At 38.3% G+C, this 20,918-nt stretch overlaps 1 protein-coding gene across 2 annotated transcripts in view; it reads right to left on the reverse strand.

The window, feature by feature from the left end:
* Positions 1 to 6,105: 6,105 nt before the first annotated feature.
* The window catches only part of LOC116114194 (copper-transporting ATPase PAA1, chloroplastic), a 45,689-nt gene continuing 30,876 nt past the window's right edge, over positions 6,106 to 20,918 (reverse strand). Inside the window, exons 13-17 of one of the 2 annotated variants that reach the window (XM_031400348.1) lie at positions 14,790 to 14,887; positions 13,776 to 14,022; positions 7,754 to 7,957; positions 6,830 to 6,910; positions 6,106 to 6,531 (exon numbers count right to left, since the gene is read on the reverse strand). In XM_031400348.1, the coding sequence (XP_031256208.1) occupies positions 6,265 to 6,531; positions 6,830 to 6,910; positions 7,754 to 7,957; positions 13,776 to 14,022; positions 14,790 to 14,887 (897 nt within the window). In that variant the 3' untranslated portion in view covers positions 6,106 to 6,264. The remainder of the gene's footprint in view (positions 6,532 to 6,829; positions 6,911 to 7,753; positions 7,958 to 13,775; positions 14,023 to 14,789; positions 14,888 to 20,918) is intronic. The other variant, XM_031400349.1, reaches the window with a different exon arrangement.

The following is a 20,918-nucleotide window of genomic DNA, read 5'->3' on the forward strand; positions in this document are numbered from 1 at the left end:
TTAGCACTTGCATCATCTAAAGTTAAATTTATCACTTTGTGAACAATATCACAATCTTCTAAAATTTCAACAATTTTATTATAAATTTGTTGACTACTATGATCCACATCCATTAATCTAAATCCCAATAAAGATTTATTTAATTTACATTCGTCATCAAAATAATAACTAGTCACGCAAATATAATCTTGTTTAGCTCTACCACTCCAAATATCAGCGGTTAGAGTCACACTAACATGACAACTATGTATTTTATTTCTTAATTCTAATTTCATTTTCCTAAACAATTTCATTAAATCATTTCTAGTTGCAATTTTAGAATAACTTTTAAATCCTGGAAAAAATGAATTTTTAATAAATCTTTCAAAATATTTATCTTCAGCCATATTAATAGGTTGATCAGTTGCAACAATATATAAAGCTAATTGTTCCCTATATACATCATAATTATAACACCAAGTAGTACTCATATTAGTTATTTGAGTTTGATTGGTTTCTCTATTTCCATGTTGATTCATATGTTTACTAGCATGCCTTTTTAAAGTACTAGTACCATTACTTGCATCAGCTTTATAAATATTTCCACAATACTTGCATTTTGCTTTCTTCTCTTGAACTTCATTTTCTGTCTCGTAAAACTTTTCGAACTGTGCCCAAACTTCTACTTGAGATGGAGTTGGATGAGGATGACGATTACGATGACAACTTCTAGAACCACCGGGAGCTGTAGCGGCATGGGGAGGATGGGGGGAATATTATGAGGTGTATTAGATTCTGAGAATGGGAAAGTGGGACTATTTGAATCTACAGCATTTATGTTAGTAAATTCAGGGGGACTAAGATAATTTTCTTCATCATCAAAATTGATGGGATAGAAATATCTATCCATTCTAGTTAAAAAAAAATGGATATAAAAGAAATAAGAATTAAAGACGGAGAATTGAAATGTAACGCCCACATCGAGGTATGTAGCTTTACTTATGCCCTAATACCTTTAGTTGAATTTTGTTAAAGTTATCTTGAACAAGTGTGAAGAAAATTCCCTAAAATTCCATTAGGGGTTAAATGGTCTTTTCACTCATAATTAGTTGAAAAAGTGGGGAGTGAAAAGAGATAGAATTTCATGGAGAATACAATAAAAATGAGGGCATTATGGTAATTGATGAAGGGACATAGATGAAATTTCATGGAAAGTGTAAGGGTAAAATGGGAAACTATAAATAATAGTTTGTTATATTAAGAGTTGAAAAATGAAACCCTAGCCATTTCTTCTCCTCTTTCATGCCACCTTCATCCCCAAATTCTCTCAATTTCTTCAATTCTTTTTCAAGGGAAATTCATAGATTTTGGGTTATTTTTAGTGGAATTTCAATATCAAGCATCCTTAGGTAAGATCCTTGTACTAAGAAGTGAGATTTAATTTTTAAAGTGTTGAATTCTTATGATTTGTGTCCATAGGATTTAAGAGAAAGAGAGTTGGATCAAGGAAGACTACTAAAGTGTTGGATTGCTCACATCTAAGGTAAGTAAATCCAACCCTAGTCATGATTGGAGTAATATTGTGTAGAGAATTTCTTTTATGCATGTATGTGCTTATATATGAAGAATTTTGATGGGATGGATGTTGAACGATGGTTAGAATTTATCCATGGGAAGTAGTGTTTGTGTACTTGATGTTTGATGAAAGTTTGGATGAATTATAGAAGAATTGGAGTAGAATTTATGGAGTGTGAATCCTAGACAGGTTTGACGTTAATCTTGGTGTGTTTTATTCCAAATTTTGGTGGCTTAGAAAAGAGGTAGAAATGTAGCCAAATTAGAGTTGATGTGTGCATATAAATTGTTTGATGAAATGTCAAAGAGAAGTGCATGTATGAGTATGATTATTTGCTATCTTGAGATGAGTTTGTAGATGGTAGAGAATGATATATTCACATTCCATATTGCATTATTGCATCCAAACATGTGAATTTAGAAAGAATAATAAGCATGAGCCCATCTACATGCATACATACTCATAAGAGCATTAAAAAGCATTAAAGAACATTAAAGAGCAAATAGAAAGAAATGAGAATATTAAAGAAATTCAAATCTGAAATTTTATTTAAAGAAGTGTAAAAATATAAAAGAAGAGAAGGTTGTTGCGATGGGGAACCCGTGAGTGACATAGCCTCGCATGCAGACCACCCTTGGTGAGCGGCCTCAGAATCAAAAAGAAGAATTGTACAGTCCGTTAGAAGTGCATGTGGATGAGGACTATACCCAGAATTAGAGAATACACTCACATGGCTAGGGTTCCAAATTTATGCCTCAACTGAGTCCGATCGGCAAGAAAGAAAAGAAAAGAAAAGAAAGAATAGAAAGAAAGAAAGAATAGAAAGAAAAGAAAGAAAGAATAGAAAAGACAAGAAATAAATAAAAGAACAGAAAGAAAGAAAGAATAGAAAAGAAAAGACAGAATAGAAGGAAAGAATGAATTGAAAGGAAGGAAGCACAGAAAGAAATACAGAGAAAAGAAACAGAAAACAGAATAAGAAAAAATAGAAAAACAGAAAAGAAAATGCACATTCTATGTATTTGTGCATTTGCATCATATCTATGCATGATACCATGCCTACTATCATGAGTAGTGATAAATTAGAAATTGAGAAAGAACTGAGAAGAATAGAGAAGTGTGATGTAAGGAAAGAAATTTAGAATTTAAGCAACGGAGAGAGAAAGGTAGCATAGCGGGTTTACTTACTGAGCAATTAGTGCTCACCCCATTGTTTTCAATGTTTTTGTAGGTAGTAGGTGAGATGCGGTCTCTTAGAACGTCAAGAAGTGGAAGGGTTTGGCAACACTTTCGAGTTGATGTTTTGTGATTTTATTACATTATGTAAAGATTTGTATATAAAGAAAAATTCACTTAGGGGCCCATTATTTTATACTCATCTATATAATATTATATATATATAATATATTCTTATATATTTAGTGAGCTTTACTGTTATTTTACGAGGTACTAGCTAGAGAGAGAGAGAGCATACATGAAATTTGGAAATATAAATTGAAAATTGCAAAAACTAATAAATTTAAGATGAGAGCAAATTGACAACAAGAGATTGAGAGATTAATAGATAAAATGAGAGAACGAGAGAATTTGGGATGTAAGGAAATATAAGAGTTTAGCCCTATATAGAAAAAAAGGGGAAAAGAAATGACCAAAAAGACACTCCAATGCTATAAAATGACTATATTTCAAGGGTAAACTGGGTTTTTGCAAAAAAAAAAAAAAAATTTAATTATTTTTTATTTTATTTTTTTTGTCCAACCTAGTAGGTTGGATAGGTAAAAAAAAAAAAAAACCTGTCGGTTGGCCTATGAAGGCCCAGCCCGCCCGACAGGGTATACCTTGGCTAGGTTGAACCCAAGTTGAGGCAAGTTGGGTTAGGGTTGACCCGCCTAACCCGGCCCATTTGTTCCACCTCTAGTGACGTCAACAAAAACACATTCCTCAAAAATTATAATTAGTCCCAACATTTTGAAATTTTACAAAAACCCCGTAAAAACTTCAATTAGTCCCAAAAATTTGAAATCCTGACAAAAATACCCCTAAAAATCACAAATTAGTCCCTAAAGTTTTGAAATCCTACAAACCCCCTAAAAATTACAAATTAGTCCCCAAAATTTTGAAATCTTGCAAAGAAACCCAATCCTGACCGGAAAGACTGCCGGTAGATCCTGTCTAGTTCTCAAAATAATGCATAATTGTTGTTAAGAAATCTCGCAACAACTAGAGATACGCGATTGACCCTCACGATATCGGATAGGATGGTTGCGTGATTATAATCAGCAAGTAAAAGAAAATAAAAATGCAAAAAGGGATTTTTAAAGAGGTTTGACAAGTTAACTCTTAAGTCTACGTCCTCTATTATCTTATTGATGTATTTGTGATTACAGTGAAAGAGTTCTCACTAATGCTCCTCTTTTACAATGATTTTGAAAGGGTTTATATAGAACCCATTTTACATGATAGAGTTGAGGTAATATTCAAATTCATAGAATTAGGAAGTTGCATGATCTTCGACTATCTTACTTGAAATCCAAGTCAATCTAAATATCTTCCTTCCACAATAGGTAAATGTAAATATCTTCTTTTTTAATAGGGAATTATCCTCTGCAGATTTCTTGCATAACAATAGCCCCCCAGTCTTTGGAGGTCAATTCAAGGTTCAAAATACGAGCTTTAGAAATGACAAGCTCCAAAATTACGATCTAACGATGTGCGGTCTATGCGTTCACATTACGAGTTACGGCGATGAGGTCAAGCACTCGTTTACGCGCTACAGCGACGAGGTCGCACACTCATTTATGAGTTACGACGACGGGCTTGTGCACTCGTTTACAAGTTACGGCGACAAGGTCGCAGACTCGTTTAAGAGTTATGTTGAAGAGGTCGCACACTAATTAAAATTTTATTAAATTATCAATATAAATTCAAACATGTTCTATTAATATCCAAGGGTGCGTTTGACATTGTAGGGTTCGTTTGCTTTAGTATTTTTGAAAAAGTAAGAGTTGTGTGGTAATAACGAGGTAGAATTTAAAAATTAACAAAAAACCCCTAGGTTTGTTAATTTACTAAACACACATGTAATAAAAACATTAAAAAAATACAAAAACACCCCCACCCATTAAATACCGGCAACTGGCCACCATCGCTAAAGGGTGGTCGGAGTCACCGTATCGGAGCACGGCCGGCTAGATCTAGTCGGTCGTGTGCCGAGATGGCCTTTTGGATCTGGTCGAAAAAGGCCAAATCTAAGGCTGAAAAGTTTTCTTAGTCTGCATCCATTCCTTCATCCCTTAAGTACGATAGCTATTCAAAGCAAAGAGAAAAAAATGGTGAGAAGATCTAGATTTTCTGCTTTCTTAGCCTGGTCTGTTAATGAAGGAGAAAGGTCAATCTCGCCCTTCGGGCGACACCAAGGCAAGATCGATTCAAGTACAAACCAAAGCCCAATTGCAACTACGGCTTTTCAGAAAGCCCTTACTCAAAGAAATTTAATAACGGCTCTTCCCCCTTTCCTGTTTAGGAGGATAACAGCCAGTTTCAACTAAAGAGTTCATTATCTCTATTATTCTTAAGGGAATAAAACGAGATAATAAAGAAAAGAAATAAGAAAAGAAAGGATCAAGGGGTTTGTGAACGAGAGCCCATCCTTCTCGAGGTGTCGAGATTTAGGAGATCTGGTCGTGTTTCGTCGTCAACAACGACTAAAGATATGATCATCGCTGACAACTAGCTACAACCAAAGACCTGACAATCAATGGCCATAGATTTGGCCTTTTCCGGCTAGATCTACGATAGATTTGATCGAAAAATGTTATATCCATACACTACCGGTCAGATCCAATCGGTAGTACACCATTATACCAGATTCCAACCACCACCGCCAATTCTAACCACCTTCCGACGGTGGTGGCTGGAATCTGACAAATGTGGAGGGGTGAAGATGTTTTTTCTCAATTTCTAAACTTTTTTTTAGGAGGCGTTTAATTAATTAACAAACTTAGAAGGTTTAAAAATAATTTAATAAAATATAATAGTATTTCTAGAATAGAAAAAAAAATTTGTATTTTGAAATTGATAGGAATAGAATAAGGCAAAACTAGGGAAACAAACACAGTCATATATGTTTGAAACCAATTTAAGAAATTAATTTGATTTTGAAAAATTACATAAGGCAAATTTTAGAATCTTTTTATGAATCTGATCATTTTATAATCAGTTTGAAACTTAATCTATTTTCAAAGTGATTTATCACACTTTATTATCGTATCTTAAACTTTAATAGAGTATTTCTTAAACTACAGCAATCCCAAACACACACTGAATTATTTAAGTAAATAGAATATTGTAATCATGCTTACCCTACCATTTCAATTAATTCAATGAAAAAAGTTGATGTAAAAAGGATTACGAATATTTTTCTGGAAGAAACTGAAAACTTTAAACTTTAAACAATTTGTATCAATTGAAGGTAACATTTTGAGCTATTAGTCCTATTCTGACATTATTTTAATATCCCCAAAATGAATGAGCAAATATTTTTTTACACCTATACTTCGAGAAAAATGCAACACTTAAACCTCTTTTGTAGAGGACAATAAATGTATGCACAAAAGCACCATGCTACTCATCCTTTGAAGTATTGCAAATGAAACTGAGGTTAGACTCTACCAACCAAATAAGAAAGGTTGATCTCATCTCTTGTGCGATTATCGTTTCTGTCTCCATTTACCATCAGAAATAGGGTACTTCATTTTCTCTTTCGAGTCCAAAAGTTGATCATAATCCACGTTAATTTTGATGTGAGGGGCGGCTCCAGAAATTTGTTTCTGTTTTGAGGAGAATATAAATCTCAGAAGAAGGGAATTTGCCATCACGCCGATGGAACTCAAACCCATAAGGGCTCCAGCAATTGATGGAGTCAGTATGGTCCCGGTTACTGGAAGTAACATTCCAGCAGCAATTGGAATTCCAACCTGTTTGAAAGTAAAAGCATCATAAAAAAATTGAAATATAGCTGAAGAGGAACAATTCCAGCAGCATAGCATAAAAGAAAGAAAAAAAAAAAACTGAAGAACGGGGTACAAAAGAGAAACATATGAAATCACTCCTCAAGTTAGTAGAATTTTTTTTTTTTTTTTTGGGGGGGGGCCAAGAGAGAGAGAGAGAGAGAGAGAGAGAACGGCATCACATTAGTAGATCAAATCCTGTCATTTCCCTTGGCTTTAATTATGAAATGCACAGTTATATCTAGCGTAATAGGTAAAAACTTACAATGTTATATGCAAAGGCCCACCACAAGTTTTGCTTCACAGTCTTCATGGTTAGCCTGCTCAGCTCCAAAGCGTCAAGCAACTGCACAGAGGCAACATTAAATCAATTTCCTCAAGTAGAAATCTTTCATAAAATGAAGACCACAAAGTTACAGGAATATTATCCTCCCTGCACTAAGCAGAAGAATTTATCTAATTTTGGGACATTAATAATAAAAGTTCCTCCATGGTACTATATACATATAACACAATTTACCATACATGCGAGATCAAGCTACCGTCCAAACTTAAAATGGAACAATTTTGGGTAACCCTGTGTTCAGACCTATCTTCCAAGAAAAATATGTTAGGCTTTGACTTGAAGCTTTAAAGGACTAACCCTCAATATAACTGCTCAATGTCAAACACAGCACAATGTACCCTGATAGGCAACATGTGCATAATAAAAATAAATAAATTATATAAAAACTAAAATATGTTTCAACAGATCCAACACTAAATCTTCCACTGCTCAAATAAAATTTGGATCCCAACATTAAGTCTCGCATACACATCACTGAAGTTGAAGACACTAACTCTCATACTTTCTTCAATTAAAAACAAATGTTAAAATAAAAATTCCAATGTTACCTCAGTCCACCACACATCTTCCCGAGCAAAGATTTTATCATCCCCTACACTTGACAGCAAAAACTTCCAAAAAATCTCCCCTACATTTTAAAATCCCTCTATACTCTGACCCATATTTGTATAATGCCTCAGCATTATAACTGAAGATTTCAATTTCAGAAATGAAAATTTGGAAGCAATTCGAATAGCTAAGACAGATATATTCCATGTGACACAAGCTCAGCAATTGGATTTCAATTTGAAATTCAAGTTTCACTAATCCAACTTTAGAAATACCTGAGATAGTTTGTAATACCTGAGATAGTTTGTTTCCCATTAATACAACAGAAGACACTTCACTAGCAGCTCCAACACACCCACCCATGGCAACTCCAATATGTGATGAAGCCAAAGCTGCTGCATCATTGATTCCATCACCAACCATGGCTACAATGTTTTGATCCTTCTGAAGTTCATTTATGAACCTCTTCTTCTCAGCTGGTTTAGCTCCAGACAGCACCTGCAGTTTTCAGAGCTCAGTTTCACTTTTAGTTGTGAGGTTTTGACGTTTGAAATGTTTTTCTTGCCGTTTATAATTTTTTTTATCATGCACCCCACGGACCCCACCCACATGTTTGAAGTTTACTCATAAGCTTAAATGACTATCAGTCAATTGCCACAACTATCACAGCAACAGTACTAAAGGAAACAATGTTTGAAGTCCAAAATAATAACCAAATTGTTTCAAAGGGTTTGATAAAATATTTCAAGTTTGTCACCGGCCTAGCACAAACATCAGCTTGTCTCCAGGCAGGGTAGCAGATGTGAATGTTATGATAGCCAAAGTCCTTTGTAACTTATGATGAATACCAAATGGATGCAATTAGAGACGAAACTCTAAAACTTAGAATAATAAAATAAACAATTGGTAGATATAAATAGGTCTAGAAATCTATCCCTAAAAACCTATCTACTAGCACTTGTCAATCATAATTGAACTATTTTCTGAAATGTTTAAAATCTGTTGGAAACTATGTATATATATAGTGTAAAGGATATATTTGTAATTGTTGAGTGTGTGTATATATTTGAGTTAGGTTGTACTGTTGAAATATAAGAAATATAGAAAGAGAACATGGTATCAGAGCTCCTAGACACGTAAACCCTAAACCCATTTGCTTGTTTCTGTTTTTCGGCGACGTCTACCCTTAGCCTCTCCGTTACCGACAACGTCTGAGTCTGTTCTTCCCTCTATTTCTGTTTTCCGGCGACCTCTTCCCTTTGTTTCTGTTTTCCAGAGATCTCCGATGACGTCTTTGTCCATGGTTTTTCTCTCTTGGCGACGTTTGCCCTTAGCTTCTCTGTTTCTGGCGACGTCTGCCCTTAGCTTCTCTGTTTCTGGCAACGTCTGAGTCTGTTCTTCGTTGCTTTTGATCTATCCGACGACCTTGTTTCTCTTTTTCCGGCGAGTGTTGATTCTGTTCCAGTCTCTCTTTTCTGTTGTTGGTTTGGTGCAATAAATCATTTCTCTCTTCTCTGTTGTTGGTTTGGTGCAGTAAATCATTTTTTTTTAGTCAAAATGGGAATGCTTTGCGACATGCTTTGATCAGAATATTCTGAGGAACCTCAAGTTGAAGGAAGGTAAAGTTGTAAATATACAACAAAAGTCAACAGGTTTGATCATTCGGTAAGCCACTCGTAATCCTCTATACATTTGTGTTGGCTTGTAGTTGGAAAATGTGATACCAGAGTTGTTTTGAATTAAGCCAACGTGGAGTTGTTGTAAATCATTTTTGGCTATCCTTGTGTGTTGGCTTGGAGTTGATGTGATACCAGAGTTGTTGTGTTTGCTTGGGTTGTTTGGTGTTGAGATTGTTATGAATCTGTGGAGTTAAGAGTTATTTGCTGGACAGTATGGCAGAGGACGGTAAGAAGATAGTGACTGAAATTGTCACTTCCTCCATCAAAATTACTGATCGAAAATTATTAGGAAAAAGGAATTATATTCAATGGAAGCGGATTATCCGACAATATTTGTCCAGCATTGATATGGGAGACCATTTAATCGAGGATCTACCTGAGGAAACAGAAAATGATAATAAAACTCGAAAAAAATGACTCATGGAAGATGATAAGCTCTTCAATCAAATTCAGAACACTCTCGATTCGTCCGTAGATGATGTGATTGGTCACTGTGATATAGTCAAGGAGTCATGAGAGTATCTAGAGTTCTTGTATACTGGTAAACAAGCCTGTCTCATGCCCATGAATTGTTATTGAAGATCTATCGAGCAAATATGCAAGAGAAGACGTTGCTCGAATATTATACAGAGATAAAACAAGCCTTTGAAGAAAAAATGGCTATGTTTCCTGTCCCTACTGATGTGAAGATGATGCAAGCACAAGAACAAGTGGCAGTGCAATGTTTTCTGGCTGGGTTGAAACTAGAATATGAGATAGCTCGTACACAACTTCTTACTGGTGAGACACTTCCCTCTCTTACGAATGTCTTTGCTCGACTTCTCAGAATTAGTAAGGGAGAAGATCGAGGAGTGTCTAAGGACAAAGAAACTTTTAAGGATCCTAATGTTGATCATGCGGCCCTAGCTAACATGAAGTATGGTGATGGAAAAGGTAACAAAGGGACAAGTCATGATATCAGGAACAATCGTGGTAATGACCCTCGTACTTACTTTCACTGTGGTGCTGAGGGTCACGTAAAAAAAAAAAAAAAAAAGAAATTGTTGGAAGCTCCATGGCAAGCCCCTAAATATGCAAGACAATCAGAAGTTTTCTCATGTTGTAACTCAAGATGGTCTCTTACCCACCCCATCACAGGTTACTATCTCTACAACAGAATATGCTCGTCTCACTCAGAATTCTTGCTCCCAGTCATCCATCCCATCGACTACCACTACATTAACCCAGTTAGGTAATCCTACAGCCTGTTTGTCCACTTCTAGTAGTAATTGGGTCATTGATTTTGGTGCTACCCACCATATGACAGGCGATACAGGTATTCTCTCCTCATTTACACCTTCTCTCAATTTGTCTTCAATTACCTTAGCTAACGAGTCTACTGCACCTATTATTGGATGTGGTATTGCCCATCTCAACAAATCTATGTCTCTTTCCTCTGTCTTGTGTCTTCCTCATTTTCTCTTTAATCTTATCAATTAGTCAAATTACTAATGCATTCAATTGTGGTGTTTACTCTTTTCCTACTCACTGTATATTTCAGGATCTTGGGACGAGGCGGATTATTAGTAAGGGTCGTGTATCAGGTGGCCTGTATATGCTCGATGATGTCTCCACTCCTATCTCTCAACCTGTTGCGTGTACCAGTGATTCATCTCTATCTATATTACATGGTCACCTTGGTCATCCTCCCCTTCCCATTTTGAAAAGGTTGTGTCCTAGTGTAGGGTCAATGTCACACCTTAAGTGTGAGGCGTGTAAGTTTGGAAAACACCATAGAGTGTCCTATAGCCCTAGGATAAACAAAAGAGCCACAACCCCTTTTGATGTTATACACTCTGATGTTTGAGGTCCTTGCCCAGTTTTGTCTAAGTCTGGATATCGATATTTTGTAATTTTTGTGAATGATTTTTCACGTGTAACTTGGTTATACTTTGAAAAATCGTTCTGAATTGTTCTCCATATTTTGTACCTTTTATGCTGAAATACAAAATCAATTTACTGTATCTATTAAAATTCTCAAAAGTGATAATGCCAAAGAATACGTTTCTGCCCCTTTCTTCTCCTTTCTGTCTACTAGAGTTATTATTCATCAGTCATCATGTGTTTATACACCTCTGCAAAATGGAGTTGCTGAACGCAAAAATCATCATTTATTAGAAGTCGCTTGTACTCTCTTTTTTCACATTAAAGTCTATAGAATTTTGGGCAGATGCTATCTCTATAGCATGTCACTTCATCAATCGCATGCCTTCTTCTGTTTTGGGTGGTCAAATCCCGTTCTCCATCCTTTTTCCATCACAAACTTTATTCTCTCTTCCTCCTAAAGTGTTTGGGTGCACGTGCTTTATTCAAGATGTTAGACCTCATGTATCCAAATTTGAACCTAGGTCCCTCAAGTGCATATTCTTGGGTTATTCCCGATATCAGAAGGGTTATCGCTGTTTTTCTCCTGTCCTAGGTAAGTACCTTATCTCAGCTGATGTTTCCTTTTTTGAAACCACTTCATATGTTAAGTCCTCCACTTCATCTACTTGTTTTGAAGCACCCCCTTGATGATCTTCTTGTTTACAACATTACCCATCATAGTCCTCTACCTTCTTGTCCTCTTATCACCCAGGTATACTCTCGCAGGGTTCACCAGCCCCATGAGACACCTGCAGCAACATCTGATCCACTGCCTCTATCGACTGCCTCGCCCTCGGATCCGGTTCCTCCTTCCTCTGACCATGATCATGATCTTCCCAGTGCTCTTCGTAAAGGTAAGCGCTCTTGTACCTATCCTATCTCCTCATTTGTTTCCTATCACTCTTTGTCTTCATCTTCCAAGTCTTTTATTGCCTCTTTAGACTCTGTGTCTGTTCCCAACTCTGTGTCTGAAGCAATTGCTCATGATGGGTGGCGAAGGGCTATAGAAGAAGAGATGTTGGCTCTAAAACATAATGATACATGGGTTTTAATAGAGTTGCCTGAAAATAAAAAGGCTATTGGATGCAAATGGGTTTTCACAGTGAAGGCTAATCCCAATGGGACTGTGGCTCGGTTGAAAGCTCGATTGGTTACTAAAGGTTATGCCCAGACGTATGGTATTGATTATTTTAAGACATTCTCCCCAGTGGCTAAAATGACCTCTGTCCGACTATTCATCTCTCTTGCAGCTTCATATTGTTGGCATCTTCACCAACTTAATGTAAAAAATGTCTTTTTACATAGTGATCTTCTTGAAAAGGTTTACATGGAGCAACCTCCAGGGTTTGTTGCTTAGGGGGAGTCAGGAAAGGTATGCAAACTGAGAAAATCTTTATATGGCTTAAAGCAATCTCCACAGGCGTTGTTTGGGAGGTTTAGCGAAGTGGTGACTTTGTTTGGTTTACATAAGAGTGCTTATGATCACTTTGTCTTTTATATGCAATCTAGTTCTAGCATCATTCTTTTAGTTGTTTATGTTGATGACATTGTAATCACTGACAGTGATGATGTTGGCATTAAGAGTTTGAAAAACTTTTTGGCTTCCAAATTTAACACAAAAGACTTGGACGCTTTAAGGTATCTGGAAGTCGAGGTTTCTCAGAGTAAGAAATGGATTTTTCTCTCTCAATGCAAGTATGTGTTAGATGTGTTGACTGAAATGGGTCTAAGTGAGGCTAAGCCTTGTGACACTCCTATGGTTCCTAATGTGAGATTGAATGCTGAGGATGGAGAGATGTTTGGTGATCTAGAGAGGTACAGACGGATAGTTGTAAAGTTAAACAACCTTACAGTAACCCGTCCAGATATTGCTTTTTCAGTGAGTATAGAGAGTCAGTTTATGTCATCCTAGGACATCTCATTGGGATGCGGTCCTCCATATTTTGAAGTATCTAAAAGAAGCCCTTCGACGTGGGATTCTTTACAGTGATCATGGTCATAATAAGGTAGAAAGTTTTCAGATGCAAATAAGGCAGGATCCTCTGTGGATAGACGGTCTGTGACTGGGTTTTGTGTTTTTGTTGGAGGAAATCTTATTTCTTGGAAAAGTAAGAAGCAACCGATTGTAGCTAGGTCAAGCGTAGAGTCTGAGTATTGGGCTATGGCAGAAGTTACGTGTGAGCTCATATAGACAAGACATCTTCTTAGAGAAATTGGGTTTGGTGACCCAAGGACTATGGACTTGTGGTGTGACAACCAAGCAGCCATACATATAACAAACAATCCAGACTTTCACGAGAGGATTAAGCATATAGAAGTGGATTGTCACTTTATACGAGAGAAACTTGAACAAAAGTTAATTACTACTAATCATATTAGAACAGGGGAACAACTAGCTGACATCCTCACGAAGTCTCTACTTGGTAAAAGGGTAACCTATATTTGTAACAAGCTAGGGATGATAGATATATATGCTCCAGCTTGAGGGAGAGTGTTGGAAACTATGTATATATATAGTGTAAAGGGTATATTTGTAATTGTTGAGTGTGTGTATATATTTGAGTTAGGTTGTACTGTTGAAATATAAGAAATACAGAAAGAGAACAAAATCTAAGGTGTCTTCCCAATTTTGTCAATGAAATCAACTGCCATTCCAACAGAACATAAATAGGTTTATGATAAATTTCATTCTTGAGACTATGGTATTGAATAACTGAAAGACCGTATCTTACCCTCTCTTTTGGAATACCAACAAGAGATGCAACATATTCAGCAGCACTTTTTTGGTCTCCAGATAGCATGTATACACCAATTCCTTGCCTAGACAAAGATTCGACAACAAATTCTGCATCCTCCCTGATCTGATCCTCAACATAAATACAACCTGCAAGGGTATTATCAACTCCAACGTATACAACAGATTGATTGTTCAAATCCTCCATGTCCACTTCTTGAAATGAACTTACATCAACTCCATGCCTGCATAAAGAAAATATTCACTCATGAATTGATATTAGAAATGACATGGGAAAATCCCTAAGCTGGAAGTTGGACACATTCAGTTTTATGTAAGTACAATAATGAGTGGTTATGGCTGATTTCATTCCTCATAAACAAAAGCAGACTTAGAACATGTATAAAATGCTGTTATAATTATCCCATCATTCACATCTATGTCCCTTTTGTAAGCATTGACCAGTATTACGAGTGACAGTTCCATTGCCATTCTCATGACTGAGTCAACTGGATTCACACTCATGAAATCAGGAAATAGGCACCAACAGAGTTAGCTTCTCCGTGGGATGCCTGGGATTTCAACAAGGAAACAGGATGAATTCACCATCAATGAAATAGTATACAGCTGAGCTAAATATATAGCATTAAAAAAAAATCAGTACATTTGACTTGCTGCATTCATATGCTTACAAAAGAATCATGTCAAAGAACCTAAAACTGGAGCCAGCAGACATGTTTGCTGTTAGTATTTCAAAATAGAACTGTCGGAAAAATTTCAGGATGAACATGAGATTGTATCACATCAATATGAAGAACATGCAAGCAGCAGAAGAGTACTGAGGTATCTGTCCGAAAATTCACAGATAGTTTAAAATGTAGAACGCATACTTGAAGAATATTAAAACAGAATATTTTTCTCCTTATGCAACTTTGAATACAACAGAATGAATTGAATTGACCAGAAGTAGAAAAGAAATAACATAAGAGGAAGAGTCCCATGAGTACAACACCTGCAAACCCAGTCTATTGTCCCAACAGACACCTTTCTGTTCTCAATAATAGCTATTGTGCCTGACCCAGGTTCTTCACTAAATGTTCCATCTACCACCTGTAAAATAAATAAATAAACAATTTTTTACATGGATACCCAAAAACATTCATGTCGCCATTAAAGTTTATTATAGAACCATACAAAATAACAGTGACGAGGGATCCAGAAGAAAACAGTCCTCTCATTTTTGTTCGTTTCTCAAACTGCAGCACTTACATATATCCTCAATATTGATCTCTTGCTGATCACAAATGGCAGTGCAATTCCCAACCCCATTACAGTTCCATCAAGGTTTTAACATCAGCAAATCTCCATACTACTGAACGTTAATATAAAGAGAAGACCCCAAAAGCCAATAACAAATAACACAATTCCATCAAATAGAGAGTACCAAGTGGTGAGGGCAAGATAATCCAAATTAAGATTTACTGTAAAGAGTTATTGTATTGAACATATGTACAGTATACTCCTTTTGTAAATTTTTGAAGAGTTCTTGTATAGGGCATATGTGCAATGTACTATTTTTCCCTTGACCAGGTTTTGTCCCATTGAGTTTTACTTATAAGGTCAAATTTAAAGAGGCAGTTGTAAGCACACCAAATGACTTCAAAGTAAACAATATAATTATGTTTCTTCGCTTAGATGTTGATGGAACCCAGCGGTTTACCAGACCCTTTTCACAACTCACACGCAACACACAGCCCAAATACAAGAATAAGAACTATCCAGACGTAACATTCAACAATATTTCAGCACCAATCCAACACAACAGCTCAAAATAATGGAAATGGTATATTAATCATAATAGAGGGTTTAAGAATAACAATGAGTCTGTATGAATAAAACAATAAAACAGTAACACCAGCTGGTCTTTGAGGGCCAGCACCTCCCACACTCAATTCATGCACAAAACAATTGATATCCTCTCTCTAGTACCACAGCCCTTTTATTCTGACATCCTGATTCTAACAACTCTAACAACTAATCAGACACCTGTCCTTGGGTAATTTACCCCTTTTGCCCCTATTTCCTATTGTCTGTCTTGCGTGAGTACCAGCTAGCTATTTTGGGTCCATCATTACCCTCCCCAAGGAGTGCCACCTTGTCCTCAAGGTGGAAAGAAGGAAATTGATGGCAAATGGTTGTATAGGGCTCCCAGGTGTTATCACAAGTTGGTAGACCCTTCCACTTGATCAGAACCTCATAGTCCCCATTTAACAACCTTTGCTTTCGCAAAACTTGCTCGGGCTTGACTTGGAGTACCATATCTCCATCAAGAAAGGGAGGGAGTGGAAGTGAGGTGGTTGGCTGAGAGGTAACCTTTTTCAGTTGGGAGACGTGGAACACGTTGTGGATGCGGGCTGTGGGGGGAAGTTGCAAACGGTATGCCACAGGACCAACCTTTTTAGTCACTTCATAAGGTCCATAGAATCGTGGGCTGAGTTTTTCATTTGGCCTTCGAGCCAGTGATTTAAGACGATAAGGTTGAAGTCTTAAGTAAACTAAATCACCTGGTTGGAATTGAACATCTCTTCTCTTACCATCCACATAGGCCTTCATCGCTCCTTGAGCTTGGGATAAATTGAGTTTTAATTCATCCAGAATGTGATTCCTTGCGATCATTTGCTCATCAACTGCCATCACCACTAATGCATGTTCGGAATATCTAAGAAGGACTGGTGGATGTCTGCGTACAATGCTCGAAAAGGAGACATACCTGAGGACCGATTGAAGGTTGTATTAAACCAGTATTCTGCCAAATTTAACCACTTAGGCCACTGCTTTGGTTGTTGTCCTGCAAAGCAGCGGAGATAGGTCTCAACACAACGGTTAACCACTTCCGTTTGGCCATCTGACTAAGGGTGATACGCTGTGCTCATGTGTAGCTTCGTACCTGATTGTTTAAACATCTCTCCCCAAAAAATGCTCATGAAGAGTCTATCTCGATCTGAGACGATTGTTCGTGGAAACCCATGTAGTTTAACAATGTTCTAGATGAAGAGGTCAGCTACCTGTTAGGCAGTGTAGGGATGTTGGAGAGGTATGAAGTGGCTATACTTGGTTAACCTATCAACCACCACTAGTATGGTATCTACCCGTTGAGCTTTTGGTAGGCCTATGATGAAATCCATAGAAAGGTCCTCCCAAACTTGGGTTGGTATCGGTAATGGTTGCAATAGTCCGACGGGCTAGAGGTTGTCATATTTATTCTGTTGGCATGTAACACAGTTGCGAACAAATGTCATAATGTCATTCTTCATACCTTCCCAATAGACAACCTGAGACAACCGCTTATTGGTCCTGAAATCCTCGAATGTCCACCCATGGGAGATGAGTGAAATTCCTAAAGGAGGAGTTGAACTTGCGGATTGGCACTAGGTAATACTAGTCGATCATCATAGAAAAGTTGGTGTCCCACTAAGTGAAAATGTGGATGGCTTTTGGGATCCGTAATCAAGTCTCGGCAGATTTTGTTCAGCTTAGGATCTTGCTAAATAACCTCTTCCCATTCCTTACGGCTGCCAAAGTAACTAGCAAAGAGAGAATTGCATTCCACCCCATCAGTTCATCTGGATAAGGCATCTGCGGCTCTATTTTCTGACCCCGATTTATATTGTATCTCATAGTCTAGCCCCAATAGTTTGATTATCCATTTTTGTTGCTCTTCCCCGTGTAGTCTTTGGTCATTTAAGTAACGGAGGCTGCGTTGGTCCGTTCGGATGATGAAATGTCTACCCAAAAGCTAGTGCTTCCACTTCTGGACTACAAAAACAGTTGTCATAAGCTCCCGCTCATAAACGGACTTGGCTTGGGACCTTAGTGATAGGCCTTGGCTGATGAAGGCTAGTGGTCAGCCTTCTTGCATCAGAACTGCTCCCAAACCTAACATTGAAGCATCTATTTCAACAACAAAAGTTTTAGTAAAATCAGGCATAGCAAGAACCGATATCGTAAGCATTACCCTTTTTAATTCATTGAATGCAGTCCGCAAGGATTCGGTCCAACAGAAGGAATTTTCACAAAGTAGCGCGGTGAGAGGTTTTGCTAGTGCGTCGTATCCTTTAACAAACTTTCGGTAATACCCAGTCAATCCGAGAAATTCCCTTAAGGCTTTAATGTCCTTAGGTGTCGGCCATGCCAAAATACATTCAACCTTCACTGGGTCAACCGCCACTCCCTCTGAGGAAATTATGTGGGCCAAATATTCCAACCCTGATTGGGCGAATGTGCACTTCTTTCGGTTCACTACCAACTGATGCTATTTTAAGGTTTGAAAAGTGAGACTCAAGTGACCTTCGTGGGCTGTGATATTAGGACTATAAACCAAGATGTCGTCGAAGAAACCTAGTCAGAATCGCCGTAGATACGGCTTGAAAATATCATTCATGAGAGCTTGAAATGTAGAAGGGGCATTGGATAATCCAAAGGGCATTACCAGAAACTCGTAGTGGCCCTCATGGGTGCGGAAAACGGTCTTGTAGGTGTCTTCTTCTTTGACCCGAATCTGATGGTAACCCGATTTAAGATCCAATTGAGTGAACACCGAAGCTCTTCCCAACTCATCAAATAACTCGTCAACCGTCGGTATTGGAAATTTGTCGGACACTGTAATCTTGTTCAAGGCTATGTAGTCCACACCAAAGTGCCAACCACCATCCTTTTTCTTCACCAGTAACACGGGACTCGAGAACGGACTTTTGCTTGGCTTTATAATTCCGAATACCAACATGTCTCAGACAATACTCTCAATCTCATTCTTTAAATAGTAGGGGTACCTGTAGGGCATGATATTAGGAGGTTGGCTCCCCTCTGTCAGTCTGATGGCATGGTCATGTATCCTGATCGGTGGCAACCCAGGTGGAGGTTCAAACAATTCTTGATGCTGCTGTAATAAACTGTTAATCAACTCCGAATGGCCTGGTCCTTGTGTTGACTGTATCTGCATATGCCCGAACTCAATGTAGTATCTTGATCCTTCGGTCTGTAATGTTTTCAGCATCCCCTTAAGTGACACCATAGTTCTGCACAAAGTTGGATCTCCCTTAAGTGTGACTGTGGTGCCCGAACAATGAAACTTCATTACTACCTTCTTCCAATCTGTGGTTGTTTCACCCAACGTTTCCAGTCAAGCTATACCCAAAATGACATCAACACTGCTTATCTCAAATAGGAAAAAATTTTCTATTATGTCAACACCCTGCAAGCTCAGACACACCCCCATACACTCTCTTTGACACCTGACGTTATAGCCATCACCAACCCTCACTCCGAATGTTTTAGTTGCTGTTACGGAATCTGAAGTTCCTCCACCAAGCCCTTGTTTATGAAGTTATGCGATGCCCTACTGTCAATTAAAATTATAACCTCCTTACCTCTAATTTCTCCACTCGACTTCATCATTTTAGGCCCATTAATTCCAACCACTGAACTGATTGATAACTCAGCTTCTTTGGGAACTTCTTCTTCTACCATTTCTTCTTCATTAGCTATCTCCTCGTCCCCATTTTCCTCCTCATCAACTAGTAAAACCTGGAACTGTTTCTCTCCACATTTATGCCCTGGGGAATACCTTGCATCACATCGGTAGCACAAGCCACGCTCTCTCTTCCTCTGTATCAACTTTTTGAACGAAAAATCTCGCCGGAATGCGTTGGTCTTGCTGTTGTTTGAAGTTGTTGACCCTGAACTACCGTAAGTTTCAGATGGAAAATCTTCGGTTGAGGGTTGTAATTGGGGAGAAGGCGTGGGTTTGGTTGACAGATTTGGGTGAAGGGTGAATGGTGTTTGAACTGGAGGATTTTTCGTCCATTTTAAGTGAATTGGAGTTGGGCTTGGGTATGGCAGAATTGGGTTTGGGCCCATAAGTGAAGTGGCCATATCTTCTAGTTCGGGCCAGGCCTACTTGGGCTTCTTCTAAGGCCCAGTTCCTTTCTTCAACACGTTGGGCCAACCAAGTGGCCTGGGTCAGGGAATCGGGTCGGGTCAGGAGACCCGGTTGCTGCAACTTAATCTCGGCCCGAATCTCTGGTTTCAACCCGTTGAGGAAAGCCGCCATCAGGACCTCTTCCTTCTCGCCCTGAGTCAGTGCCGCCACCTCTTCGAATCTCCGGCACAAGTCCATTAGGGTACCCCCCTGACGTAACGACATCAAAATCTCTAGTGGACTAACCTCCTGTGTTCCGCTTAACCGTTGCAGCAACGCCACCTTAAAAGCTGGCCAGGTCATCGCCGCCGTCCGTGATTCCGTCCATTAGTACCAGTGGAGTGCTTGCCCTTCCATGCAAAGGGTCGTCGACAAAACCTTATGCTCGTTGTGGATCTGGTTGATCGCGAAATATCGCTCCACCCAGAAGATCCACCCATAAGGATCCTCACTGGAAAAGAGAGGAAGTTCTAGTTTCCGGCCACCCCAGTCTTAGAGGTTCCACCCTTCCCTGCCTTGGTTCAATCCTTTGCCCCCATGATTCTCCCCGGAGCCTCCCTGTCCTTCGAAATGTACCTGTTCAGTATGTCCTCCCCTGTCTGGGTTGATTTCTTCAGACGCGTTTCTCCGTCGTTCTTTCTCTTCTTCATCTTTCCTTCTCATCCAATTTTGCATGTCCATCAGAATCTCTCTCATCGAATTCACCGTTTCTGTCACCTTGGCTACATCCCTCTGAACTACTATTAAGTCTTTCTCTACACCTTCAATCCTGTTCTCCATTCGGGTACCAACCATAACCCACCACCGTCAGCTCTGATACCAGTTTGATGGAACCCAGCACTTTACCAGACCCTTTTCACAACTCACACGCAACACACAGCCCAAATACAAGAATAAGAACTATCCAAACGTAACATGCAACAATATTTCAACACCAATCCAACACAACAGCTCAAAATAATGGCAATGGTGTATTAATCATAATAGAGGGTTTAAGAATAACAATCAGTCTATATGAATAAAACAATAAAACAGTAACACCAGCTGGTCTTCGAGGGCCAGCACCTCCCACACTCAATTCATGCACAAAACAATTGGTATCCTCTCTCTCTGGTACCACTGCCCTTTTATTCTGACATCCTGACTCTTAACAACTAATCCAAA

Source organism: Pistacia vera, unplaced genomic scaffold, assembly GCF_008641045.1.
Source record: "Pistacia vera cultivar Batoury unplaced genomic scaffold, PisVer_v2 Contig702, whole genome shotgun sequence".
Lineage (NCBI taxonomy): Eukaryota > Viridiplantae > Streptophyta > Magnoliopsida > Sapindales > Anacardiaceae > Pistacia > Pistacia vera.